This window comes from Trichoderma citrinoviride (genome assembly GCF_003025115.1).
Source record: "Trichoderma citrinoviride strain TUCIM 6016 unplaced genomic scaffold BBK36scaffold_11, whole genome shotgun sequence".
In the NCBI taxonomy this organism is placed as follows: Eukaryota; Fungi; Ascomycota; class Sordariomycetes; order Hypocreales; family Hypocreaceae; genus Trichoderma; species Trichoderma citrinoviride.
Window position 1 is genome coordinate 1,554,117 of NW_020194719.1, and position 27,192 is coordinate 1,581,308.

General features: G+C 52.1%; 9 protein-coding genes across 9 annotated transcripts; 3 read left to right on the forward strand and 6 right to left on the reverse strand.

The window, feature by feature from the left end:
* Nucleotides 1–2: 2 nt before the first annotated feature.
* On the forward strand, nt 3–1,205 carry BBK36DRAFT_1124296 (alpha/beta-hydrolase; the record flags this gene model as incomplete). The annotated part of the gene is made up of 1 exon (XM_024891148.1): nt 3–1,205. One exon carries the CDS (start codon nt 3–5, stop codon nt 1,203–1,205), a length of 1,203 nt encoding a protein of 400 aa, XP_024747813.1.
* Nucleotides 1,206–1,741: 536 nt separating this feature from the next.
* Nucleotides 1,742–2,008, forward strand: BBK36DRAFT_1124679 (hypothetical protein; the record flags this gene model as incomplete). The annotated part of the gene is made up of 1 exon (XM_024891181.1): nt 1,742–2,008. One exon carries the CDS (start codon nt 1,742–1,744, stop codon nt 2,006–2,008), a length of 267 nt encoding a protein of 88 aa, XP_024747814.1.
* A 342-nt stretch (nt 2,009–2,350) lies between these two features.
* On the reverse strand, nt 2,351–3,398 carry BBK36DRAFT_1179698 (hypothetical protein; the record flags this gene model as incomplete). Its single annotated transcript, XM_024896182.1, has 2 exons — nt 2,351–2,832; nt 2,894–3,398. The coding sequence occupies 2 exons, from the start codon at nt 3,396–3,398 to the stop codon at nt 2,351–2,353; spliced, it is 987 nt and encodes a 328-aa protein (XP_024747815.1).
* A 1,434-nt stretch (nt 3,399–4,832) lies between these two features.
* BBK36DRAFT_1179704 (actin-like ATPase domain-containing protein) lies at nt 4,833–7,172 on the forward strand (the record flags this gene model as incomplete). Its single annotated transcript, XM_024896183.1, has 8 exons — nt 4,833–5,074; nt 5,132–5,540; nt 5,607–5,651; nt 5,711–5,780; nt 5,857–6,334; nt 6,434–6,535; nt 6,751–6,881; nt 6,964–7,172. The coding sequence occupies 8 exons, from the start codon at nt 4,833–4,835 to the stop codon at nt 7,170–7,172; spliced, it is 1,686 nt and encodes a 561-aa protein (XP_024747816.1).
* A 326-nt stretch (nt 7,173–7,498) lies between these two features.
* Nucleotides 7,499–8,059, reverse strand: BBK36DRAFT_1124178 (HSP20-like chaperone; the record flags this gene model as incomplete). The annotated part of the gene is made up of 1 exon (XM_024891139.1): nt 7,499–8,059. One exon carries the CDS (start codon nt 8,057–8,059, stop codon nt 7,499–7,501), a length of 561 nt encoding a protein of 186 aa, XP_024747817.1.
* Nucleotides 8,060–10,342: 2,283 nt separating this feature from the next.
* Nucleotides 10,343–11,071, reverse strand: BBK36DRAFT_1171062 (concanavalin A-like lectin/glucanase; the record flags this gene model as incomplete). Its single annotated transcript, XM_024895523.1, has 2 exons — nt 10,343–10,582; nt 10,649–11,071. The coding sequence occupies 2 exons, from the start codon at nt 11,069–11,071 to the stop codon at nt 10,343–10,345; spliced, it is 663 nt and encodes a 220-aa protein (XP_024747818.1).
* Nucleotides 11,072–11,600: 529 nt separating this feature from the next.
* BBK36DRAFT_1179713 (hypothetical protein) lies at nt 11,601–18,979 on the reverse strand (the record flags this gene model as incomplete). The annotated part of the gene is made up of 5 exons (XM_024896184.1): nt 11,601–12,083; nt 12,146–13,555; nt 13,605–15,488; nt 15,572–17,755; nt 17,815–18,979. 5 exons carry the CDS (start codon nt 18,977–18,979, stop codon nt 11,614–11,616), a joined length of 7,113 nt encoding a protein of 2,370 aa, XP_024747819.1. The 3' UTR covers nt 11,601–11,613.
* Nucleotides 18,980–20,190: 1,211 nt separating this feature from the next.
* BBK36DRAFT_1179717 (hypothetical protein) lies at nt 20,191–24,510 on the reverse strand. Its single transcript, XM_024896185.1, has one exon. The coding sequence runs from the start codon at nt 24,463–24,465 to the stop codon at nt 20,215–20,217; it is 4,251 nt and encodes a 1,416-aa protein (XP_024747820.1). The 5' UTR covers nt 24,466–24,510; the 3' UTR covers nt 20,191–20,214.
* Nucleotides 24,511–25,697: 1,187 nt separating this feature from the next.
* Nucleotides 25,698–26,892, reverse strand: BBK36DRAFT_1161549 (hypothetical protein; the record flags this gene model as incomplete). Its single annotated transcript, XM_024894381.1, has 5 exons — nt 25,698–26,035; nt 26,098–26,291; nt 26,355–26,548; nt 26,631–26,771; nt 26,827–26,892. The coding sequence occupies 5 exons, from the start codon at nt 26,890–26,892 to the stop codon at nt 25,698–25,700; spliced, it is 933 nt and encodes a 310-aa protein (XP_024747821.1).
* Between the last annotated feature and the right edge of the window lie 300 nt (nt 26,893–27,192).

Here is a 27,192-nt window from a genome sequence, read left to right on the forward strand (position 1 = left end):
CCATGGGCTACGAAATCGGTACCGTGGTGAAATCCGGCATCTACGCTCTTGCCGCATCAACAGTGGGATATTTTGTCTTCCTCGGCGTCTTGACTATTCCTGCCTGTCAGAACCAAGCCATCTATCTGAATAAGATTACTTTGACCTGGGGCCAAGACGTCAACGTTCCTGAGCAATGGGGATTCCTTCATAATCAAGTCACGCCTTTCATGTTGGATACGAGCGACGGCGAAACATTGCATGCCTGGCACATCCTCCCGCTTGACCTGTACAGGAATCATGAGAAAGAGCTGATAGATGAGCCCGCCGGGCTTGCACTGGACATTACTTCTCGTCTCAGCTTCAAGCTGCTGCGCGAGGACCTAGACTCTCTGCTGGTCCTCTACCTTCATGGAGCTGCTGGCACACTGGGATCTGGCTGGCGGCCTCCGAGCTACCGGGCCATGTCTGCACTGAACCCGGACAAGATTCATACAGTGGCCATTGATTACCGTGGCTTCGGCACCAGCACTGGAACACCGTCAGAGCCCGGGCTGTTGAATGATGCTCTTGCGCTGGCCAAATGGGCGATAGAAGTTGCCGGAATCCCGCCATCTCGCATCGTCCTCTTCTCGCAGTCGCTCGGCACGGCAGTCACCCTCTCTCTGGCCCATCATCTAGCTACCCAAGTTGCGAACCCGATCTTCTTTGCGGGCATGGTACTTGTGGCGCCTTTTGCCAACGTCGAGGAGCTGACGGCGACCTACAGGATTGCGGGCACGATTCCGTTGCTCGACCCCATTGCCCGCTTTCCCTGGCTGCTGGACTTCTTCAACGGCTTCATCATTGCCAAGTGGCCCTCCACGGAGAAGATTGCGGAGTTTGTGCGGTTCTGCGAGATGTCTTCTGACGATGCGGCGCGGTACGACATCACAATCATTCATGCGGAGGACGACTATGATATCCCTTGGGAGCACAGCGACAAGCTGTACTGGCATGCAGTTAACGCGTCTTCGCCTCATGAGGTCAGTTACGAGGAGCTTGAGGACGCAAAGGCCGCCTCAAGGTCAGACTTGCATGGCGGAGGCTGGGTGGTGGAACAGAAGACGCAAAAGGGGTACCTGCGAGAAGCAATTTCGAGATGGGGACTGCATGACAGGATCATGTCGTATCCGGTTGTCAGCCTGGCAGTCTGGAGGGCTTTTCAGCGGGCGGCGAGTGAGTGAAAGTCGAGCTGAGAATAGAATAAGAATGACACAATTGTGAGGCTTTTTGTATGCTATAGGATTGATTTGCCGTAGCATTGCACGCTGCCTTCATGCTATCAACGGCTAACGGCAGCGTTGATGCACCAAGCATCATGATTTGTCGAGATGATGCCTCGTGATGGTGATGATTATAGACAGAAAAGTTGCCTGTTACGCTCTAGCGCCAGCCTGAATCTTCGAACTATTGCTTTGATTGTACAGAGGGAATGATTCGGCTACAGCGCAGCAACACCACCATGGAGCCTCGTCATGGCACGGCTGCTGAAGGATTCGGTACAGGTGAGGCCAATGAAGTGAAGCTTACAGCTACTTGATGAGCCTTCAAGAGAAAGAGTGTGTAACAGAATATAAGAGGACCCAAGTTCCGCCGTTTGGACTTGATATCTCCTCTATTCAACCAGCTTCAACACCTCACAACAAAAGCTTGGACACGAGAACCAACAGCTTGTGCGCTATTAACCAAACAACCAAACTTGCAATCAACCACCATCAAAATGTCTCGTCAAGAACTGTACCAAGGCTACAAAAACTACGAAACCTCCTACGACAACATCCAAACGGAGATGCTTCACCGTGCTGCGGGCAACCAACCGCAGCAGTTCGCAGACACCACCTTTGCCGACCTGGGTCGGCTGAGGCGCCAGGTCGTGGTCGACATTATTCAGCTGCGCCAGGAAGTACAGGCCCTCTATGGGGACGGCGACTTTGGCCATGAAAAGTCCATTCAGAATTGGCAGGATATCTTGGGCAGCTTGCCTTAGAGACGACTTTTTGTACTTGACCCGGGAGAGGTAGACTGCGATTGCAGGGAAAGGGGGTAAGGTCTCGGGCTATCCATTATTCAGGGTGAGAGTTGGTTTGTACTTAGAAAGTGTTAATGTCTGTATCCAGCCGCTGCTACTGCGAGTTGGTTTGACAATAATACTCCAACCTCTATCATAAAATCGTTTCGAACCATGATTCTTATACGTATTACCTCTAACTGTTACCGACTTCGATAAAGATCATTTGACTTCGCTCCCCTGCAGGACTCTTCTCACGGCCGACTCTTGCCTATCAGCCATAGCCGCGTAATTGCCACCGATACACGCCATAGCCATCACCTACGCCAGCTCCATCAAATCCATATCGCCCTCCTCTCCTGATACCCAGGCGAGAGCTTTGAGCCAAACCACCTGTTCCACCGTTCCGTCCTGGGATAGCGAATTGGCCCAGATGGCTGGGCGAATGATGAGTCCGATTGGACGGCCGTTCAACCGCTGGCCCATAGACGATGCCAAAGACGAGTCGACTTCGATCAAGGGATTTCCCAGATCAAAGGCCGCCTCACCGAAACCTCTTATGCCACAGCAACAAACATGAGCCCGAGACTTCCATAGCTTCAACGCAAGGCCAGCAAAGTTGGCGAAGATGCGGGCTAGATCTTTGCCGGCCTCATGATCGAACTGGTCAGTTGAAAGCAAAAACCCGTATTCTTGAACAAATCTATGCACTTCTCTCGTGACATAGGATTCTGTGATTGGCACTGCTTGTTCCAAGCATTCCACAGTCTGAACCCTCCAATTGATAGCGGCGTCTAGTGCTGCTGTAGACGGCAATGCTATTAATACACAAAATTATTCATTGCAGCATGAAACGGTGCTTACCATGGCTGAAAATATGCTCAAGTCGAGGCAGCATCCACCGGTCTTGGAGGTTCGTGGGTAGTTCTTGTGCCAAGAAATATGGGTCGGCGAGATATAAGTCGCAGAGTCTCGTAGCCAGAGCGGCCTGAAGTAGCATCAATGGACCGCTTCCATCAGGCGTGTTTATTTTAAATATGAGATATTCCGGCCCATCCAGGTGGTCGCGATTCGCGTTGATGATGCCAGCCTCCAGAAGCTTACGTAGCGCAGCCGTTTCATCCTCGATCTTCTCAGCACACAAGTCGGCACACCAGGAGAAGAAGTCCGTCTGAAAGAATTTTCTGAGGGTTTCTTTGATCACATCATCAGTGAAGTCTCGTGACACATTACTAGCGAGCCGAGAGACGGCTGTTGCGTTGGCTTGAGTAATGATCACCTCGTTCTCGGCAACGGTTCTTCCAAGTGCAGCCACTCTGGTCTTTGCTTTCTGAAGGTCATCTTGCAATGTGCACACAATACTCTTCATGGTATTTGCTTCCATGGACATCTGTTGCAGCTTGCGCGCGTCTTGCTTTGATTTGAGTTGAAGACTGTGAACCTGTTCAAGGAGTGTGCTTGTTTCTTGCTTTGCTTTTTCTTGAACCCTGTGAAGCTGGTCGCGGAGTCTGGCTGCTTCTTGCTCTTCATTCCCTCCCATCCTTCGCCTTGACTCGAGCGGTCCGTCTGATTCCGTTTCCTTGGTCTGTGGTCCTGGAACCTGCTCCTGGGGCCTGTTGACTTTGTGTCTTGCTTGGTCCTGAAGCTTTCCGGTTGGCTCATGGGACGTTGGAGTGGGAGGTCGTCTTTGTTTCCCAGCACTGCGTTCGTCTTTCTGTCTCGCTTTGCCGGGAATCATTGCCCCGACGGCTCCAGTAATCATACCAATGAATCCCGTTGATCTGCTGCTCTCTTGGCTCCGTTTGCCATCCAGAGACGTTGCGTCGGCACCGGCATTCTGCGAGCAGATGCCTTGATGGCGTGTAGCTTGCTCTGTACCGAAAGTCTCTACACTCTTCTGCAGTTCCTCTGACATTGCATAATCTTCTTTGGGTTGGCTTTGACGCTGTCGTCGTTGGTAGGATTCGCGCTTCACCTGATATGAGCGAAGCCATCATGAGCGTCTCGTCGAATCTAGAATTGAGGAAGAGGGGAAGTTGCGCACCTCATTGTTTGTGCCTGGCTCCACGTCGCCGGACTCAGAAGCGGCTGGCATTTCTGCTCTTGTCATTCTGCGTCCTGATCTTTGAGTGAGGTTTTCTTTCTCGCGGACACACACGATTAGGCTGAGTTGAGGCGAGCTATGTGGACACTTTCGGACTTTAGAAGTAAGATGCTTCGTCACGTTAGAGGCAGGAAGGACGGAGTGGAAAAAGATAAATATAAATGGTGCGGCTGGCAGTTACCTCATGAAGATTGACAAGCGGAAATCAGGGATGGAGCTATTGAGAGTCCATGCATGTGTGGGAGGCCAATCACTGGATCCACCATTGAGCGCTTAGGCGATGCACTCGCGACAGGACTCAACATTCACGGTCACCCAGTCATGGCATTCCAAAGGACAAGATGATGCTTTATTTTTCTATTTGGAGCTGTTAACCGCCGTGGTGGGCATGAATACGACGTGTTGTTGGCCTGAAAGCGCGGCCGTAGGCATATTTCCCCCGCGCCGGCTTTGTGACTGACTCAAGACGAGGCTGTTTACCATTGCGAGGTTGAGGAAAGAGCCAACACCTCGTACGTTAATTGTGCAACTGCAGGGCAACTGCAGATGCCGATGCATCTGTTGGAGGCCTACAGATCACGCCATTCATCTCCGCGCCAGCCTTTCATCCTCCTCTCTCCCCTGCTCTATATCAACCACAGGCAGTGCCTTGCCCTTCTTTCCAGCCGATAGACCGGTAGACCTCTCCAACTCGTCGACATGTTGACAATCAGAGAGAAAACCAAGCTCATTGTTGGCATCGACTATGGTACCACATATTCGGGCCTTAGCTTTGCATATTCTAATGCGACGGATTTCAAAGACATTTTTCCATGGACCAAATACCCGGGTTCTTCCTCGCATGGTGCCGAGCACTGCGTGAAGGCACCAACCCAAGTCGCATTCGCGGATGAGAATCCAGAGCTGGAAGAAACCGCATGGGGATACCAAGTAGAAGCAGGGTACGGTCTTTCCAATGTGCTGCGATTTGAACATTATTCAGCTCACGATCGTTACAGGATGAAAACGTGCGCCTGGACGAAGCTTCTTCTAGACAAGTCCTCTCTTGCATCTGTCCATGACGATCCGGATCTTTACTTATCCCCGGGCATGGATATACTGCATTTGCCCAAGGGACGATCGGCCAAAGATGTTGCCACGGAATATCTCAAAGGCATGAAGCGCATGTTTGACAGTGCCGTCAAAGAACACCTTGGAGCGCAGAATATCGACCATCTTCCGATCGACTTCTGGCTTACTGTTCCGGCATCTTGGAGCGAGAAAGCAAAGATGCTCACCAAGTCTGCAGCGACCGATGCCGGTTTTGCTACACGGCCCATTGACAGGATCATGCTCATCTCCGAACCAGAAGCAGCAGCACAGCTTGCGTTGAAGTCGAGTCTACACCGACTGGAAGACTTTGTCAAGGTGTGCACATTCCTATCAGCAAAGTATTCTGGCTTATCTCTGGTGCCTTTTCTGACATTTGAGCAGCCCAACACCGGTGTTATGATCTGTGACTGCGGAGGCGGTACTGTTGTAGGTTCAAGTGTTGCACTCTTACATGGCTTCTGGCTCAATGCTGACATTGTTCTTAGGATATCACCACTTACCAAGTCGAAGAGACGCAACCGACTCTGAAGCTACGAGAAATAGCCATCGGTGCAGGTACGTCCATTGAGCACAATTGGCATGCCATGACAAGGGCTAAGAGGCAACCATTTTTGACGTGTCGTCCCTCCAGCTGGCAAATGCGGCGGAACTTTTGTGGACAGAAATCTCTACAGATTGCTGGCACAGCGCTTCGGAGATGCCTTTACGTCACTCGAGACTGAGCAGATTGGCCCAGGCAGCGCCTTCATGGATCAGTTTGAGCTCAAAAAGAAAGATTTCAGCATGAAGACGCCCAGCAAGAGGGCCCACCGACTTGTGCTCCATATGCCGCAGCTTCAAGTTACCGCAACGACAGCGAAATACTACGAGAAGCGGTCTTCATCTGTGCTGCTTACCCAGGAGGACTACAAGATGCTCTTTGATCCAGTAATTGATACGATTATTGGTCTTGTTCAAGATCAAGTCAATCAGATCAGAGCAAAAGGCGAATGTCCTATTGGCACTGTCGTTCTGGTTGGAGGATTCGGTTCCTCGCCGTATCTCAGGGAGCGGCTGACAGAGTGGTCTGAAATTAGAGGGATCAAATTGACCACACCAATTACCGGCGCGTAAGTTGAATGTCCCCGATGCAAAATATCCTGGCCTCAACGCCTACCCTGAGGTGAAACAAGGTGTGCCACAATGGCGATCGTTAACACACTCTGTAGATGGTCAGCTGTGGTTTGCGGGGCTGTTTTGCGAGGACTCGAAGGCGATATTGTGAGGCAGAAAAAATGCCGACGACACTATGGCCATTCTCTATCTAGGACGTATGATCCTCTGATCCACGCAAAATTCGATGCGGAGAAGAGATATGTATGGAAGGATTATATCAGAGGCGGACAGCGTCTGACAGGATTCATGTTTTGGGAGGTTGGCAAGGTGAGACACAACAAGACATACCCCGCCTTGTTTGGTGGTCCCATGAAGAGCCCATTTTCAAGCATCTCTGCTAATATTCTGACGTTGGGCAATAATAGGGCAGCTTGATTGACCAGGACACTGAAATCAACACACAGTTCGAACTGAACTGCACGGACGTCATCCCAGTATGTGGAGTGCATACTCTGTACTCGTGTAACTTGGATGATGCTCCAGGCACTATTGAGAATGAGCGTACGTCCGACATTTTCTCTACAAACAAGCAATACACATATCAAATGTATGATACATGTTACTAACCGTCGTCGCCAATTAGGTATTGAGGAAGTTGGGCAGGTAGCCTACACGCTGCTTGGAGTTGATCGAGCCAGTCTTCCGCAAGTCACGATATCTCGTGTCACACATTACAAGGTCCCACTGACACTTAATATCCGATTGGGCGACGAGGCTGGCCATTTGGTATTCAGGATCCTGTATCAAGGGCAGGAAGTGGGCAAGGCGGCAATCAGCATCACTGATGACTGAACAATGGTTCGGAGACGGTATGCTACTTGGGTATTTGAGAACACACGGGACATCACCATGGTTATTTGAGTCAATGAGATCTTAGATTATGCAATTGATGCTCTATTAGATTTGACTAACAGAGGTGGATATCGTAAATGATTGTAAACAAGCCCAAGCAAACAAACTCGCTTATCCCATTTCTGGCCCCGTTGCAACAATAGGCAAATCGTCGTAACTCAAAATTCCAAACGCCACTTCCATGCAGTTGTTCTCCTCCAATACAATACTCGTCAAATGAGGGTGGATGAGAAGTCAAAAAGAGAAATGCTCCGTTGAGCGTTTCTTTAAGAGACGGTGATGCGGCGGGGCTCGGGCTTGGCAGCCTTGGGGACGACAACGCTGAGGATGCCATCCTTGAAGCTAGCCGTCACACCATCCTGGTTGACACGGTTGGGGAAGCTGAAGGAGCGGGAGAACTCGCCAACGCTGCGCTCAGTGAGCCAGTATTTGGCGGAGTCAGCGGGCTTCTGCTTGGGCGAGCCGGACTTGGCGACCTGGCTCTTGTCGGAAGCCTCCTTGTTCTCTTTCTCGCCGGATTCAGTGATGGCACCGGCGGGAGGAGTGCCGGCTGTGTAGGTGCGCTCGACCTTGCCGCGGATCTGGATGGACTGCTCGTCGGTGAACTCGATGGTCACGTCCTCCTTGTTCACGCCAGGGAGTTCGCCGTGCAGCTCATAGGCCTCGCCGGTTTCCCGGACGTCGAACTTGGGCTGCCAGTGGGCGATGGTGCGGCGGGTGGAGCTCTGGTTGTCGCTGTTTTCGCGGGTGTAGTTGTCGAAGTCCTCCAGGAGCCGGAAGAGAGGAGTGAAGGAGGACTCGGGAGCGTAGAAGTTTCGGAGCGCCATTTTGGATGTTGTAGTGTTTTGTGGTTGTGTGTGTTGTTGAAGGTGTTGTTGAAGCGTTGAGGTCGCTTTGAAGCGTTGTGCGCGTTGTGTTGTGATGTGGTTGTGTTTGCTGTCTTTGTTCTGATCTGGTGAGCAGAAGGGGTGGCTTAGGGGGGCTTCAAGCCATTGATTTATACTTGAGGGCACGCCATCGATCACACAACTTCACGCTTCACGAAGATGCTAGAAACGAAGCGTTGAGGCCATGATGGAAGCTATCATGAGATCATTGCGCCTTCATGACGCTACTCCCGAATCGAGTCGAAGGGTGTCGATTTTGCTGGAAGCTTCTCTTGCCTAATTGGGTAGGTGGGTCGTGGGGTGGCGGGGCGGGTCGCGGGAGCTACCGGGGTGGCGGGACAGGTACCAAAGTCTCTTGCTCGCTTCAGTCTTGGCGATCAGCTTCAACCCTGTCGAGCAGCTTCAAGAGGCGTGAGCTTATTCTATCGGAGAATTTGTGAATAGCTTTTACTGCCCTCAAAGAGCGGGCGAAACGGTTCAGAAGTCGTCCAAGCGGTAGTCCAGTATCCTAGGTTCAGGACGGTTGGATCGCATTACCACACGTCCACGTCTGCTTCATTTTGCCCCTTGCTTGGTGAGACCACATTACGACCTTGGTCGATGGGTGAAGAATGGCGAGTTGTAGTCTGTGGAGCTAGCTATCCTTTCTCGAACGCAGATCAGCTCCAGCTCGTAGACTTGTTTGCAGATCCGGAAGCATCTGGAGGGTGTGGGCATTTAGCAGGGATTTGGCATTCTCGCTAGCCAGGGATGCCAGGTTTGTTGAGAAGTTACGAGGTCGGCTTACATCGCATGCATCCCTAATTGATAGGCGGTACTTGGCTACAACTCCTCCTCATGCTCTTTAAGATTCTTCTCCCATTATTTGCACGGGCGATGTCTCATTTGCTGGGTGCTTTCGCGCCGTAACGAGGGATTTACAGTGTGTAGCCACACAATAGCTACCCTACATACCCAGGCTCACCTAGGAAGTATCGCTAAATACGTACTGTGTTGGTTTTCGACTGTCTGTCCCAAAATTAGGCATCAATCCCGTCATCTGGATTATTCTGGTGTTATTTTCAAACATCTCGGCCATGTTGGACAAATAACCGCGAAGGGGAAACCGATGAGTAGTAGTGCTTCTGGTTCTTCTTCCACCTTGGCTTCGCCTCCACCTCCCCACTCTCCGTTATTTGCAACTGGACAATGTTGCGCGAATACCGTCGTGATTGAAAGAATGCGCAAAGACTTCTTTTTGCGGCGAGATCGGAAGCTGTTCTCAACGCATATCGTTCTTCAGCGAGGCGTCATCGCGTCATGTTTATCTTTCTCAATGGACTCCTGTCCTGAGCACGCTCCATGGACAGACACGAGCGGCCCACACCCAGTTTGCTGCAGCCGATCTACACGGACAGGAGCGGTAAATTTCAAGAATGCGGCATTGCATTTCCCCTCATGAGATGGTTGACAAGGGCGTTTATAACGAACAGTTGATCACAGCAAAAGGGATGTCACGATGAAGCTTATAGCCAACTGCAACACACGCTTGGCTAACAGTAAATCCATGGCAGTCTGTACCGCCTTCTATAATGCTCTACATGTTGAGACTGCATTGAAGCCCGGTTGAGGTAAATGTGTGTCCACTCCTGCCTTCCTAGTTGTTTTCTCGCTTCCAATCTGCGCGAGCCGGCAGTCACAGAAATATGAACCACACATCCTTGGCTTTCTAGAGGGGCCCTACAGAGCAATAATCGGTTATAAATGGCCGACAACGAGTTCTTGCGAGTATTTGGTGTTAAAACGTCCTTCAAAACTTCTGCTTTTGGCATCTCTTCCACTGCCGAGTTCGACCGGCAACATCCGATCGAAGCGCCTCAACATAGCCACTGGGCCCGTTCATGGCATTCGTATAGCTGCGATCATGCAATCGTGGGCTTATATCCAGCAAGTCTCGAGTGAGGATGGATGACCTTGTGTCTACTTTTATGTCGTTTTCTCATGACATTCTCCGTTCTCATTTGAGACTAGAATAAACACACAAACCCCAGCGGGTGTGTGTGAACTATATACACACAAATTATATCGTGCTCTCTTACATTACTCTTCTTCTTCTCTGAATAGGCCCATCTATGTTTATTTCAATTCATCGGCCACTCGACTTGACTGAGTTCATTTGTTGAATCATTTGCTTCATCAAGCCAATTCTTCAAATCAGCGGCACCAGCTTCCCCATGGGCACCATCAGCCCTGAGTTGGTGGCCCAACATACTTGCATGTAACCTCCTCTTCCCCAGCAGAGCACTGCGACAAAACAGTTCCAGTTCTCGTATCAAACAGCTCAATCAGTTCACCCCCTTCCGGAGTGACCGTGCCGGCCGATCCCTGCGCCGACGCGTTGCGGATAACGATAGTGCCGTAGTCGGGAGACGCCACGATGCCGGTGTCGTTGCCTCCAGAATTGTTGTAGTCCTCGACGATCCACTCAACGCTCTTTTGACACAGCGGTGCATCTGGCGGGGTGTCGGCGCTGGCAAACGTGTGCGACACGGTCTGCCCCGTGCTGAGGTTGTCCAGGATAGCGGAGCCGTTGGAAGGTCCGTAGGCGTGGACGGTCATTCTGATATCGTCGCCCTCGCTCACTTGGAAGTCCTCAAAGACGGGCGCGCTCAGGGGAACCCATTCGAACCAGCCGAACGCTGTGCCGTTGCCGGTGAGTCTGACGCCGGTCTGCAGCAGGCCGCCGCCAGGGCATTCTGTGGAACCATCGATGCCGACCCAAATCGAAGGCCCAAAACTTTTGCCTCCTTTGGGAACTGTGAATGTGCCAGTCACAGAAGTGAAGCCACTGCCGCTCTGCTTGACACCAGACCAGACGCGGTCGAGAGTTTGGGGTGGACTTGCGTCGGTCGATCGTTTAGAAAGAGCCGAGGCTAGGGCAGCCGCCGTAACAGTAAGGACGACGGGCTTCATTTTGAGACAAGTATCTTGCTGTCGGAGAATTGATCAATTGAGCAGGTCAAGGGTATATTTTGTGTTGCTGCCGAGACAGAGGGAGCGTGCCTGTCTTATAACATTATGGCAACTTCGTCAGGTGCGAGTATCTCGGCCGCCCTTACAGGAATTGACCGGCTATCGGCAGTCAAATAAGACGTTGATTACTTGTATGCGGAATTCGCAATCCGGGCCCCCTTATTGATCGACGTCACTTCATAGTGCAAAACCCCGAGATAGTCTACGTAGCCCTTTCAAGTTCGTTTATTAAACACAAAGTTTTGATAGCACAGCCTGCCTGGATTTGTCTTATACCCTGACACTAACAAGGATCGGCGCTATCGGAGTTTATTGACAAAATAAGAAGATCCTCAGCTGTGGCTGAGATTGAAATGCTATGAGATTCTGGCCACGGCGTCATAACAGGATTGGATCAACGGTCTTGAATTTCTTGTCGACGTCTTTTCTGAGGTCTGAACTTGTACTGTGATCGTCTTAGATTGGCCATCAGATAGCTACATCTACACTCCGCTGAGCACCGGGGCCCAGAGGTAGTACTTAGCAAGATTGTCAATGACCCTCCGCGGCTTCGCACCCGTCAAGACCGCCTTTTCAGCATACACATTCTTCTTGGACCATCCCAACTGTCCCAGACCCAGCGCAGCCCAGAGGTTGACTGTCTGTTCGGCCGCACCATCGCCCGCCAGAGGTTTGTCCCACTTCTCCTGCACGGCATCCCATTGCCCCTCATCAAGGGCGGGAATGGGCGAGAATGCCTTTGTGGGCTCATCTGGCATTGCAATGTGGTCATCATTGTCAAGGGTTGAGATTTGGAACTTGACGACATCGTACGGCACCGTCTTGTCGAGCGATAACAGTGGAAGAGGTCTGGTAAGGTGGACTCCCATCATGAGGTTCACCGATTTGCCCTTCGTACCGTTGAGCATGCTCTGCGGATTCCTGTTGTAGGATGGATCATCTGAGCGGTTGTCTTGACTCATTGTTAGTATGCAATCATCCAGCTAGGCTTGGGTAGGGATGGGCTCAACTCACATTGTCCCCAGAGGGCAAGCGGAACATCCTTGCAAATGCTCTCATTGATCGTCCAAACAGGCTCTGTAATGATCTCCTCCAGGCCAATGTCCTTGACTGCCTTGATCGATATGGTCAGAGTTGACGATATAGGCTGATCAGTTTGCATCGGCTTCGCATAAATCGGGTTTCCAGTTCCCGCTACGTCGTCTGTCTTGAGAAGCGTGTCATCTGGAGATCGGGTCTCAACCTTTGCGGACTCAATGGCAAACTTGCAGTTGACAGAAAACTCGAAAGTAGCCGCTCGGACGATCCACATATCGCCGCTGGGTGTAGACTTTACGTCGTCTCTTGGAATGAGACCTTCTTCGACAGCAAAGACGAATGCGTCTGACTTGTTGGCGGCTTCCTCCTTGGCGTCTCCCAAGCCAAGGGCTGATTCTATCATCATGGATGCGATTCCGGCGTTCTTTGCTTGGCACACGACCTCGATAAACTCATCGAGGGGCAGCGGCGGAGGCTGGTCAACCTTTGAGGCGCCAAAGTCAATGTCGAAGCCGAATACCCAGAAGTCAACGTGCACACGGCCTTGAATAGGAGGTCCCTTGATGTACAGCCTTGCGGAGATCTCAATGTTGATATTGATCGTCACGAGCCACAAGTCAAGCGTAAACTTGACACCGACGGTAAGACCTCCTTCAGCAATGAAGTAAAAGGGCTTGAAGTTGATCAAGAAATCAACAAAAGCGTTGAAGTAGGCGTATAGAGGGTCCAGCGATAGCGCCACGTCCAAGCGGCCGCCGCCCATGCAGACCTTGGGGGTGATGGCAAAGTATGCTTTCCCACTGATGCTGATGGCACCGCCAAACTGCCAGGATATGCCCAAGCGCGGCACTTCTGGATAGCCAGGCGGCTTGCTGAAGGACGGGTGATAGCCACCGATGGTGAAGACCCAGTCGCCGCGGAGAGCTTCGTCTTTGCTGTCGAACCAACTGTATAGGGCAAAACCGCCCGTCAAGTGGCAGTTGGGATCCAGTATGTAAGAAGCAGGCGTGAGCTCTCCCTCAATCTTGAGTATTCCGGTTTCAAAGTTCAAGGAAGCAACAATGCCGAGCTGGACGTGGGCAAACTTGACTTTGGATGCGCCTCCGGGAATGCTGGCGGTGGCGAGACCAAAGATGCCCAACTGGACGTACGGGTTCCATTGAATGACGATGACAGCTTCCACTGACAGGATTTCAAAGGCCTTGACGGTCAATCCTGCGGCAACCCAGAATGATCCCTCTTCCGGGAAGAACCATGAGGTACCCAGCAACTTATCCATGATCTCGAATGGCCCATCATTGGGACCAGGATCTGTTGCATCACCCGTGATCAGTGGAAATTGGAGGATGTTGTGGGCTGTGGGGAACTTCAAGTTGGAGTTGTAGCCTGCCATAGTTAGCCAATGATTCCCAGATTTGGACAAGGACACGCTCACCAAAGCCTCCCGTTACTCCTTCGATGGAAACAAATTCAAGAGTAATCAGCGGTCCCTTCAGCGCGGCAAACAAGAAGATTGTCTCAAACACCTTGGGTTTTTTAATCTTGCCGTAGTAGCCGGCGGCTTGGAAGAGCCAAGGAGTGTAGCCGACCTGAATAGCTCCGGCATAATACATCCTCTCATCATCATTGTGGTAAAGCAAACCGCCGGCAATAGTGATTGGAGGGCGATTGAAACCGGCTGCAATGCCTTCAAGAGTAACAGAGGGCTTGGGCAGGTTGTGCAAGCTTAGTTCCTTCGAGCCGGCAAAGTTCAGGTTGAGGGCCAGCCCCATCACGCCGAACTCGACAGGACCAATGGTAACTGATGCGTCAAGGCGGATAGAGACGATGGATTCTTTGCCGCTCGAACCAGTCGAGTACTTGAGTCCGATGTTTCTGATTGAGAGAGGGCCCTTTCTGGTCTGATAGGGTGCCATGGCAGCACCCTTGTCTTCAACTCCCCCGTCATCATTCTTTGCCAGGACCAGCTCGTTGCCAGCTGGTGGCGGAGTCTTGGTCTTCTCAAAAGCGTAGTCGACTAAGACGTCAGACTGGCTGTCCCCTTTCTTCCGCAGGACCATGAAGTGCATTCCCCTCGTCAACACTACATCTCCATCGCCGGGTGGCGACTTGGAGACCGTCTTGTAAGGCATAGGCTTCTTTTTCAGGTTAACTAGCACCTTGTTGATGGATTCCAGCTGGACCTTGGTGATGCCGTCCTTTTCCGGCTCACCCTGGCCCTGGCCCTGAACCCACAAGAACAAAATGTCGTCAAACGGCTGCGGGATATTGCCTATCATGGGGAGAGCAGCGTCGACAAGTTCACCCACCGATGCGCTGAGGAATCGCTTGACAGGAGGCGGATTGACGCCCTCCTCAACGACCTCGCGGAACTGGAGATATTGGAAAATGAGGCCGCTCAATCTTGCGGTGATGAGGACGACCATGACATACTTGTCAGAGGTGCCAATCTGGACCTTCTTCATAATCAGCTCGAGATAATCCTCCTTCTTCAGTCCAATCTCAATGTTGGTCAGGAACTCGGGAAGATTCAGGTCTGTGTCGGCAATGCTATGGATAATCTCGCCAACCGTCGAGGTGATATCCTTGTTGTTATCCGTGTTGACCTTGGCCTCAAAGTCCCAAATTTTACCATCATTGGTAAACTTGAGAGAGAGCTTGAAAGGGCCAAGAACCAGGATGCCGTCAATGTCGAATGAAGATGCTGCGCCTTTCTGATAAGTGTAGTTGATGTTCAGCTCCTGGACCTTGATGGTCTCCAAAATGCTCAAGGCTGTTCCGCTCAAGTCGGAATCAAAGAACTGGGCAAGCGTGGATGCGTACAGATCGTAGATCGATCCCGAGAGCATCCATCCGCTGTCGGTGTTGTAGACCACTTGGCCTATGAGCTGAGTCGGCCAACCGTACTTTGCCCCCCTGGGCTGTTGTATGAGGGTCTTGATTAGAAAGGCACCGGTGAATTTGCCAGCTGATTTGGCTGTAACGAGATCTTTCGACGGCACAGCCGTCTTTTTTCCTCCCCATTCATATGACACATACAGAGATATCTCTTCGATACTGAAAATGGGTACTTTATCGCCTGTCTTGTGCTTTGGCTGCATTGCTCCCGTAAATGATATTCCTGACTTGTTCGCCTCGAACTCTGCCATGGTCACCTGCGTGGGCAAGAAGCTCGGGGCGTCGTCAATGTCAGCCATTGCTGCGAGATCCAGTGTCGTTTGCCACTTGGATAAATCAATAGAGATTGGAGACATTTCGTAGTAGTTCTCCCACTCTGGCAGCAAACGCCACTGATCCGCGGCGGGCATCGCAGGTGGTGCTACACTTGCCGTTAACAAAGCTCTGATAAAGAACAGAATCGGACTTGTGACTCTGGAACAGGATGTGCTGAAAGAAACTTACCAGTCCAGATCTTTGCGCTGATGGAGCTGCCGTCTTCTTTCTTGTACGAATAAGTTACAAGAAACAATGTCGGGCCTTTGCTGGACAGATCCAGCTCGACTTCCATGTCGACGCGGAAAGTCGACAGCTTTGCCTTGCGTTTCCCTTCGTCCTTGGTCATTCCGACGGTGATTCGTCGGAAATGGAACTCTCCGAGGCTGAAAGTACCAACAGACTGATTCTCAAGGGAAGTAAAGTCGAATTGGCCAACATCAATGCCCAGTATCTTGCTGACCCAGGCCAACAGCTTCGCCAGAGCTGCAGTATTCTTGGTGTTGAGGGTCATGGTGAAGGTCGAGGCTGTTTCATTGAACTCAAACAGACCTTCCAGCTTGATTCCCTCCAGGTCGATGTCTGTCTTGATGACGACATCTCCCCTGGATATGAGCTTTGATTCAGTTCCACTTGTAGTCCACCAAGTAGTCCTGCGAGTGACGACTGTAGTTTCACCTAAAGTCAGTTGTAGTGGCTCGAAGATTGAATTAAGCTCTTCTCGAGAGTCATCATCCATTTGCCACTCTAAACGAGTACAGGTCCGGTAGTCGTTTCCGGGCACAAACCAGACGGCGTTTCTCTTATTTCTGAGCTCATCGTTTGTCGACGGTGGCTTCAAGGCCATGCTTCCCATCAGGGCAATGAGCGGATTCTTCTGGAGACTGCCCAGCCCGGCAAAGTTGAGCATATCGAAGACATTGACGGGCTCCATATTAGTCGATGGATGCAACCCAAACACAACGCCAGAATTTTGTGTCAGCAGGCCCTCCGGGGAGATGTATGCTGCGGATGCTGATCCAAAAGCCAAGTCCAGGATGGATCGTTCAGTAGAGAACAGGAGCCATGTGTTAGATGGCGAGTTTGGTCCTGCTCCAAGGGGGGCAAGTGAGACTTGCATGGTGAAGCCTCCAATCTTGTGTCCTTTGGCGTCAATCACGGCCAGGTCTTTTGCGTTGAGGACGTCTGCAAACCAAGCTGCCCACTCGTCAACCTTGCTCAAGGGCGTTGTGGCATTCGGGGGAGGGTCGTCTTTAGGCCTCTTCTCCAAGCAGATGACACCGCAATGAAGATCAGAGACAAATTCGTTGAGGAGACCAGGGTCCAGCCTCTCATAGTCATCAACGCCCTGAGCCTTGATCTTGGTGTCCTCCAGCCTACGGGTGAAGACTGACCACATCCCACTGGGGTTCGTGTTCATTTCGACGACATCATCTGTAGTCTCCATCTTGGCTGACGTTGAGACGACTGGTGCTTCGAAGATGTCCTCCTCAGTAGTAGCTGAAGACGAATCATCCAGAGAGAATTCTTCGATACCCTCAATGCTCTCTTCATCATCTTCATCATCCCCAGGAACGTCGTCCATTTCGTCGGGATTCGTTGTCTTGGGAATGAAGAATGCCTCGGGCTGCACGCGCGCATGAGAAAGAAGGTCATAGTCAGTTACGCGATCATCCTCGTCATTCTCTGCATCCTTCTTGATGTCAGGATCAATGATGCTGTGCCTCCTTTTTCTGGAGGCACTGCCTGGAGCCGCAGGAATAGCAGCCGCAACTGACGTTGAGGGCGTGACCGTGGTCTTGAGCGCAGTCAAGACCATGGCACGTTCGATCACAATCGGCGTCGGGGTATGGAGGAGGGTAGATCCAAGATCGACGTATTGGATCTCACCATCCTCGTCCTTGTCTTGGCTGCACTTGATGCGAACGAAGCACAGAGATTTGTAGGCTGTTTTCCCCTGGGTAACAGAGTAAATGCCACAGCCGCCCATGTGGTATTCAGTTGTTGGAAAGCCAAGTTGACTCCAGATCTGAGCATATCTGTCTGCCACGTATGCTCGCTGTATATCTTCAGATTGCTTGATCCTGTCAAGTCTCTCGTTCGGCACCTCAGGCTTGGAGTTCTTTACCAGAGCCTCGTTGAGGGCCGTGTATTGTGCGTCATGGTACGTCACATAGGTCTTGTAATCTTTCTTCCCTTGTAGGGCATCCAATTTGACATCTTCCAACTTGTACCAGCTGCCCTTTTCAGGTTCCGTAGTTGACTTGGGCACCCAAGTGATGGTTGCTGGAAAAGTGAGGGCAACCAATCGAGGAACAGCCGGCGGAGCCAGCGAGTGTGCCCAGAGAAACCATATCACGATCACGGGCCATGCTGTATCCCTTTTGTCAGCTTCTGCCTGTCTCTTGAAAGTCATGACTGTAGTTACTCACATGGATGGTTATGCAGAGCGTACGTTGGGGTCGGGACTATAGTATTCTTTGGCTGAAAATCGTTGAACATTGCCAGGGGCGTTGAGAAGTGGGATCCGTGATGACTGAGCTTCACGTTTGTGATTTTGGACACTCCAGCTGCCTTGAGCCAGTTGAACATTGTCCCCTCATGCTTTTGCCCAATGTCTCCCGCAAAGTAGTGGGAAACATGAGGAGCGCGAGTAGATTTCCACACGATCAAGCAAGCAATACTCGCTTGATTGGTGAGGGTGACACTGGTGTCTTTGACGACCAAAATGCTGGCCGACCCTCCGCCTGGCTTTTTGCCTGGCTTCTTGACTGGCTTTTTACCTGGCTTTCTGCCCGGCTTTTTGGTCGGCTTTTTGATTTCCTTGGGGATCTGGGACTTGTTCGCAAAGAGACGCTCGTTGGCTGCGATACAGAGCATGGCTGGTCGACCGGCCTCGAGCTTCTTCTCCTCGAGCAAATCCACCAGCGGCGTGCCCTCGGATCCGGGCATGATGGCCGCGTCGTTCTTGAAGAAGTCAACTCCAAGCACGTCGTTGGTCCCCTTGTCGGCGGCGTGGAATATGGCAAACTTTGCCCATTCGTCCTTGCGGTCCTTTTTGAATTTGATGCTGATGGTGTTGTCGACATCGTCGACTTTGAACTTTTCGTACATCCCGTTGGCTTTCTTGCTCTTCGTCCTCTCCCATGCCTCTTTGACTGAGCAGTAGAAATGAGTTGCCGGAGTCTCGTCAATGTTCCACTTCAATATCGTATCCAGCTGCTCCTCCTCGACAGCGGTCGTCGCTCCATTTTGGAGGATTTCCACGATGCCATGGTAGTGGTCCTTGTCCCAATGGGTGATGATGATGGTGTCAAAGGCAAGCCTTTTTATCCCGCCAACGTCCTTGCCGTCTATGATGTAGTTGTTTTCAATCCATCGCATTGCGGTGTAGATTGGCATGTTATGCCTCGTGTGTACCGTGTCTCCATCATCTTTGTGTCTCCCCGGTTGATCTTCTCCACCATCGATCAGGACGGCGGAGAGGACTTTGGGCCTTGGGTCACTTGCCACGTTTGTAACGTCAACAAGGAGATGAATTGCCGAGTCTCCTAGGGAGATGGCGACGTGAAACGAGTCGACGCGATACTTTGTCATTGTGATGATGGTTCCTTTACTTGATCATTACCGAAGTAGGGCTGGTGGGCTGAGACGGAAAGGGCTTGTAAACAGAGGTCTGCCGGGAGCTCGTATGCTCTGGTATGTGTGTATTGTGCTGTATCAGGGATAGTTGCCAGTACGGTAATACGATTCGAAGACACGGCGTATAACCATTTACAGCGTCGGTTATAGACGAGCACGACACAAGAGGAGCCACCAATTGAAGAGGTGATGGACTCCCGTGTTTGACCTCTTTGTAGAGACTGTGTTCTCTTCGAATTGAAATAACTACGATAGAGGTGTTTGCTCACTACCTCATGCTTACTGCATTGCCGCAATTCCACCGCCATTGGCAAAGTGCAATGCCTCCCAGCTACCTCCATGACGAACGCTTCTGCGTTCTTCAAGCGATAACCCTACGTCAACTCATCGCTCCTCAGCTGCCCACTCAACTAAGCCCAGTGATCTTCTCATGATTCTCATTCAGTCCCATTCTCGTATCATCATCTCTCTCCCCGCACCGCAACCCACTCCGCAGGATTCAGCTCGTTGTCGCTTGGCTACCCTGCTGTCAGGCAGCCACAGTTGCTGCAAGGACTTACCCGAGCATCCGGGCTTCCCATATCAATGTGATTCCTGCAATGTGGACGTCCAATAGTGTCTCGTTACGCATACATGCATATAGCTCGCTCAAAACGACTTACAAGGCGAATCGTCTCCTCCTCCACCCAAGGCACCATGTCTGCAGAATACACCCAGATCGAGTCTAGTAGCCATGATCTGCCAAGAAGGGTCTCACCAAATCCGGGATCTAACGGGATCTGACGTCTTGTCTCTCATTCTTCACCCCGCAGCTCCCACATGGGGTTGCATTTCGATGGATCCCTTCAGCCGTCTACTTGCCGCCCTTGCATGAGCCCATGGAATCTCACTAACTTGAAAGGGGCCCCCTGTCTCCCACTTAGTGCAGTTGATGTGTCAACGACGCACCTGAAAGTAAACACCGAGGGTTGCAATAGTAGTACAATATGCATGTCCACAGCTGATACCAGGTTTGCTGGGGATAACGGTGAGCCTAGACGATCTACAAGCCTCACCACAGGACAATAGTACGATATATGACAGAATATGTCTTTATTGCTTGCTGCTATCACAACCAGTACTACGCCGCATACGTAGTATCCTCTCAATCCCTGCCTGCCATGGCCCTCTCCCCCGCAACTTATCAGCGCCTAGCGAGCTTGTTTCTTGTCACCTTCAACATCCGGCGCCGTGATAGGATGAACCATCTGCAGGAATCCTTCAAGCGCCGTCAAAGGGCCCGGCGCAAACTGCGGAACGGGATCAATCTTTCCTAGGCGCAGAGCCATGTACACCTCGTCCGTAACCTCCTCATCGTCGTCACTACTTTGCCTGGTAGACTCGGGGTCCAGATAGGGTTGCAGCCAGCTCCAGTCTGCAACAGCCAGTGAGGGCAACTTGACCTCAATCTTCTGCTCCTTCAGCTTCTCCAAGTCATAGTTGGGCAGAAGGATGCGTTCCGGATTGTATACCGGGACGTCCTTCTCCACCATCAGCGGCCCAAAGTGGAAAAAGGCCGTCATGTTCTTCAAAGCTGACTCCCACGTCCAAGTTGATAGCGCCAGAGGCTCAACGGGCAGGATGCTTGAGTAGGCGTTCACGGGCGTGAAAGGATCCATGAGGAGGCCGACGACTGTCAGCTTCTTGTTGTGGTCGATGGTGAACTTTTCCTGTGGGGTGTATTTGCTCTCCTCGTCTTCCTCCTCTACCTCCTCCACCTCCTTTGCCTGGGGCCCCTTCTGGGCACTGTAGTCATTGGGGTTGAGCCAGAATGGCTTGAGCCGGAGGAACGTTTCTGTGTCGATAGGCTTGATCTTGTCCGACTTGTCATGAGGACTAGCAGGCTTGAACGAGGTAAACAGCTGGTCCAGCTTCAACTCGTCCTCGGGAAGTGGGCTGTCTCGAGCTCGGAAATACGCCACCAATCCGTCGTGGGGCCGAGCTGCATCTCCAAGCTTGATGGAGAACTCGTACTGCTTTGTGTCAGGATGCGGGTCTGGTAGTAGGGTGTATGGGGGCCGCTTCGATGGCTGGTCTCCGAGGGTGGACTGGTTGGTGCGAGCATCTGCCGACAGCTCGAGCGAGATTCCTGCATTCACAAGAGCTAGCGGCCGCCCAATTAGCGAGTTGACGCACTGCGCATAAGCGCCCGGAACGGTGCTGGCGTTCCGCGTGGCTTGCGTAGCCATGTCCATGAAGCCGTTGAGATAGTCCCGCCCGCCCTCGCCCGAAAACTGCTCGATCAAGTGGTCCAGCTGTCGAATCTCCTGGGGGTCCACGGGGGGCTTGAAGGGAAGCCATTTGTCCGTGGCTTGCGTACCCTTGTTGGGGTTATTGGGAGCGGCTAGTCGGACTTCGCGGTAAAAGGTGCCGTCATGGAGGAAGAACTGGATGCCAAAGTCGACGTAGTTGACCAGCACCCAGCCCCAAATGGGGTTCTCCCACTCTGTAATTGGTCTCCAGTGGTACTCATCATCGTGATGGTCGAGCTTGACAAAGTTCATATTCAGCCGGGCTGGCTGGTTGATGCTGGGTGGAATCTGCATAAACTGACAGTCACCCTTGTTCTTCGGCTTCTCCACGACGTTGGGGTAGCCGTTCTTCTCGTAGATCTGCGGCTCGTAGTACTCGCTGATGCAAGGATAGATGGGGGGCGGTCCCTCATGGCGTCGCTTCGGATCGATGGCGGCGGCCGCCTGTCCAAACTTGTCGATGATGTTGAGCTTGGTCAGCTTGAACTGGCCGTGGGCGGCGGGCTTGAAGACGGAATACGGCACTGTCCCTACTCTCACAAGAGACCCGTAGGGCGTGAGGTCTGTCTCGACACCCATCCGTTCAAGCTCAACCGCCCCCAGTCCAATGGCAACCGAGTCCTCGTATGCATCCTTCATGGGCACCGGCTTCTGTCCGGGATACCGCACGTTGGGCTTCAAGTGGCTGCCGTCGGCCAGGGTCAAGAGGTGGTTGGCAAATCCGTCCAGGGGTGCGGAGACGAATGGTAGCTTCTTGAGCTCCTTTAGGACCTGCTCCCGCTCGTCCTTTGGCAAGATCGGGTCCAGCTGGTCTTCGGGGACGGTCGTGAAGAGCCGCTCAACCTGGCCTACCAACGAAAAGACGGGCTGGGGAAGTAGCAGAATCCTGCCAGATATCGTCCTTCGATCGTCATTCGCGGACTCCCACAGGGGCTTGTCGTCCTGCTTCACGGTGTAACGGAACTTTTTGTCTTGCGTCGACCTGGTGCCTCGCTCCTCCATATCCCATTTGTCATAGTCGATGTGATAGTACTCGGCTTCCCACTCCATGAAGAGCGGAAACCACGGCTGCGTGTTTTTCCAAAGGTCACGACCATCTTCGTCATGGTAGAGTGGTGGAAAGACGTTCTTGTCCGTCTCCTCCTCTTGGTCTTCGTCCTCTTCCTCTTTTGTCTCTTCCTTGACCAGAAACTTCTTAGAGAGTGCACAAGCGCACTGGCACGACTTGCATTTGCATGTGACGACACCACTTGCTTCCTCTACCGGACGCTCCTTTTCATAGTGCAGAAATTCGCCAATCAGTGATTTGGCCATGTCTTGTAGAGCATCTGGGATACATTGAAGCCCATAATCGGCTTCTTCATCGGGTGGTGGCGGCGCGTGTTTCTCAATCTGCGAGTACAGCCGCACCAGTAGCTTTTCGAGGTAGTCCGTAGGCCATCCAGCCTCCACTCCTCCAACAAAGATGGTAGGGTCTCTCTGTTGACTGAATACCGGAGCAACAGCCTCTTTGAGCTCCAGCTTGAGTTTATGCTGGATGTCGTCTTTGGCCGTCTGTATGGCGTTCGTCTGGCTGTTGAGGGCCGCATTCAAACGATGCCAATCCCAATTGAGATCCTCAACCTCCTTCTTGTATTGTCTTTTGGCGGCGCTGTGGTCCCGCTCAGTGTCTGTCACATATCGCCACCAGAGAGCAAAGTGCTTCCATTGGACGCGGGAAAGCTGTCGAGCCGAGGCATCATACAAGGCCTGGCTCTCGTTCAGCTTCTTCAGGAGAGCAGCTGCGTCGTCAGAGGGCGGCGCAGCGGGATTCTTGGGATCAATCTGGAACACATATCGAGATCCCCCTGCAAATTTGGCAAAGTTGTAGTTCTGCACCTCGTCAGCCCCCGCCCGACGGTTCTCGATACTCTCGCTCTGAGCCTGGAGCAAGGCGCTCAGGTTGTTGAGCAGCTCCTCGATAGGCCCGTTCTGGTGAGCAGCCACATATGACAGAAGCGAGTCCAGTGGCGTCGTTCCAACTGAGATGGGCGTCTTCATGTGTAGCTGATCAGCAACCTCGTCGGCGATGACGCGGGGCTTGTTGTTCTCATCCCATTTCATACTCCAGCGGACTCCGTACATGGCGCCGTGACAGAGAACCCGGCCACTCTTAGTCGACTTCAGCCACTCATCTACCTCGTCTGGGACAGGGCCATCGGACTTGTTGAGAGCCGTAGAGAGCGCTTGTAAACGATCACCCCTGGTGGTTGCTGAGTCGTCACTCAGGTGCATAAGATCGTCGTCGGGGTTTACATGCCACCCAAGCACGTAGTAGTCGGCCACGGCGCGAGTGGCGTACTTTGATGGTGCATACTCGAAGCTGTCTAGCATCGAAAAGACGTTGCTGTTATGGGGCATGTAATCGGGAAACAATTGGTTGCTCGAGTTCAGGACTCCCAAGGAGATGCGCTTTTTGGCTTGGCTTGTGCTCTCATTCCACTCCTTTGCCTTGATTCGACCACCGATAAAGACTTCAGCTTGCTCGTTGATGGTCGGCTCATCAGTCGATCCCGTCTGCAGATACGGTGACACATCCACCTGCAAGTCGTACTTTGTGCCGTCTGTGTCGTCCATCTCGTCGATGGATCTCATCCAATCACTTTCAATCACCCAGGCAGTGACCGGGTCAAGACTAGCCTCAGCTTCAGCCGGCTCGACGTTGCCAATAATTTTGCGGATGACGAGCCAGCGGTTCGGAGTTTCGGGGAACAGAGGTGTTGCCAAGTCCTCCTTGTCCGAGGCGACATTCGAAGTGAACAGGCCACGCTGAGCGCGGCTTTGGTTCGACTCCTGCCCTGTAGCCGCCGCACCCGTACGGTAGGGCCGGGGAATCATCCAATGCAGGTAGACCCCCAGCCTCTCTTGGCGAGTCTTGCCAGTTGCAAGGTCGGTGATTCGCGAGTTCCGGTCGGCTGGGGCGGCGGCATGGAGCTCAATGGGACGCAGCACGTCGTTTTGGAGCATGAAGTTTTTGATCTGCAGGTAGCTGTAGTTGGGCTGCGTCAAGGGCGAGATTTTGGCCTGGTTTATCTCGGTCCCATTGCATGTGTCCGGGTTGAAGATGAAGGCGTCAAGCTTGACGGGAATCGCCAGCGGAGAAGATGCCATGGCGATGAGTTGCAGACTGTTATTGATGAAGTTTTCTGTTTCACATTGGCTTCTGTTCAATGTCTGGTTTGATGAAGTTGAAGAATACAGAAATTTCAGAGAGCTTATATATGCCGACGAGCATGTACGAGTACAACTTACACACAGGGAGATAGTGTACATGACGTTGGACGTTGGAGAGGTCAAACGGTAGACTCGCTATCTGCCAAGTTGCGGCCACCCCTGTCCAATGCGGTTAACTGACAGCTTTGTACGACACACCCCTTCCCGGTCACACAAGCTCGGAAACACGCCCGTCCATCATCGGCATTTGCATCTGCAATCTGCATCTGCGCGAGGATTCAGCCTAGCGGAGCCTTGTGGGTTACATCGGGCGACTCCCCGCTTCAGCAGCCGGTAAACGTTAGGCTTTGCCTTATGCGGGTGCGGTTACGCCAGCCACATGGGAAAGTCCTACACTGGATTGGGATAGCTGCGTCTGATCCTACGAAGCACCGCCTCATGCATGTTGACAGCTGGCTGGGCTGGCTGGTCATGTCATTGGAGGGACGCAATTGGCGCGCTGCAGGGATCTGAGCGTCTGCCGAACCAGGACCAATTAATCAGTCCTCCAGCTTCGCTTCTGTCCGGACAGCTCACCACTCACTGCACTGGTTCGTCCATATCCGTATGCTCAACTGATATTACCTACATGATGCCTATTGATTGCACTACTTAGGTACACATGTACGAAGCTCAGAAGTACATGGAGGTACTACAGCTCTTTTACCGTGACGACTCGAAAGGTCGTCAAATTTGGTCTTACCCCGTACCAGAGCGTTGGGATCTGCACTAGCACTAAATTAGCTAGCTCAATTCTAGAAGCTCTGAATTATCGCTGTTGGTTCGTCACTTCCGTCTTCCTTGCCGGCACTAGAGCCGCGTGCTAGCTCAATGCTAGCTATTGTAGGACTAGGGCGTGGATAACGGCGGGTCGACGGCAGTTAGCGCAAATCCCCTCCCCTCGACTCAGAGGTACTAGTAGTAGTAGTAGTACTAATTAACAATCACTTATAAGAGAAACGACCGGGTAAAGTAAACAATAACGTCTCAATTCAACGATGCTGGCTATAGACCGAATACAAACTAGACAACCACAAACGAATGACAGTATCCGGCGAATCACAAGAAGCCAGCTTCTCATCTCGGCGGGATCTGCACAGAGCTTAGTGTAGATCGCCTTCAGCTGGCTGTTACTCACTATGCGGCAAAGCATAGAGGCCATTGATGTGGCTGACGCTGAGCTGGCTGTCATCGGGAAGATCGTTGACGTCGTGGATAATGTCACCATCGTTCCAGAAGTAGATGTGGAGGTTCTTGTCGTGGACGACCAGAGCAATGGCCGAGTCGTCGTCCATGGCATCCTCCGCAGCAACCTCTTCGGGAGACCACTTGTTGTTGTAAAGCCAGGTCCTAGCAATGTTGCCATCTTGGTTGCGGTAGTACAGGAAGAGCATGGACTCGTCGGGGGTCTGGGCGACAGCCAGGTGAGTTCCCTTCTCTGCCATTCCCGTGGTAGGGATTTTCAGAGCTAATAGAATGACTCTGTCAGCCGGTTGACCTATCGGATCGGCATGAATTCCAAAGACTCACTCTCGCCTGCCAAAATGTTGTGGTAGTACAGATACTGCCCAGACTTGTTCTGGAAAAAGACCCAAGGCTTGCCCTTGACGGTGATACTGGCCAGCTTAGAGTAGCCAGCGGCGGTAACGTCCACGGCCTTGTTAGTGGGTGACGCCGACTTGTTCAGAGTGTAGTTGATCAATTGAACGACGCCGCCAATCTCCCTAGACCAACTGGTTAGCCTACCATCGCTCCAATGCCAGGTAAGTCATGGGAAAAGAAGTTACTTCAAAAAGGACACATAACCAGTGTTGGTCACGTTTCCACAAGCCGTGACAGCGGAGTAATCTCCGGGCTGGACATTGTCCACACTCGCTTTGTCAATGGGATTGACGACAGGGCTGAGCTGAGAAATGACTGCAATATCGGGATCTGCGGACTTGACGACCTTGGGGATCTTGGCGATGCCGAAAACTCGAGTCTATTTTTTTGCCAGTCAAGTCAATCTACGGCCCAGATACATAGTGGCAGTCTCCGGTCTGGACCAGCAGCGGCGAACTTACCAGGCCTAGGAAGCTGGTCACGGCAAGGTCTGAGGGAGGAGCCTTGACGCGAGATCCAATGGTGTTGCGGTTGACAAAGAGCTGGTCTCGACCACCAGAGACGGAAGAATGGCGCACAGCCAGTGAGTAAATGTCATCGTTCTTGGGTTTTTGTCAGCTCAAAACAAGACTCCCACGAGGGCCAATTATCAATCACCTTCTCATAGTAGAAGAGCAAAGCTTCCGATGTATCAACCGGGTTGATAATTGCAGCAAGCGCCATTGTGGAATGGATGTTTGGAGTGGGTAGATAGTTTGTGTGATGAGACTGTTGAGAATTGGGTTGAGTTGAGTTGTTGAGCGAAAAGAGCGGCAAACCGCTCGCCTTTTGTATGCCACGGAATGAAGGCACAGTTCACTCGTGAATCGTCTGTTTCCCTTGTGATGTAAGAGGCTTGTAAGTCGGAAGCTGAATATGGGGGGCTTTGCACGACAGTTGTGAGCTGAGAGTGTGATAGTTCCAAGCTGAGTAGGTGATTGTAGTGAGCTGAAGTACAAGGAGGGGGTGGGCGGGTTGACTGAG

Bases quoted from the DNA above. Each gene is read 5' to 3' on its own strand.
- BBK36DRAFT_1179717 (XM_024896185.1), bottom strand. From the start codon at position 24,465: ATGGCATCTTCTCCGCTGGCGATTCCCGTCAAGCTTGACGCCTTCATC.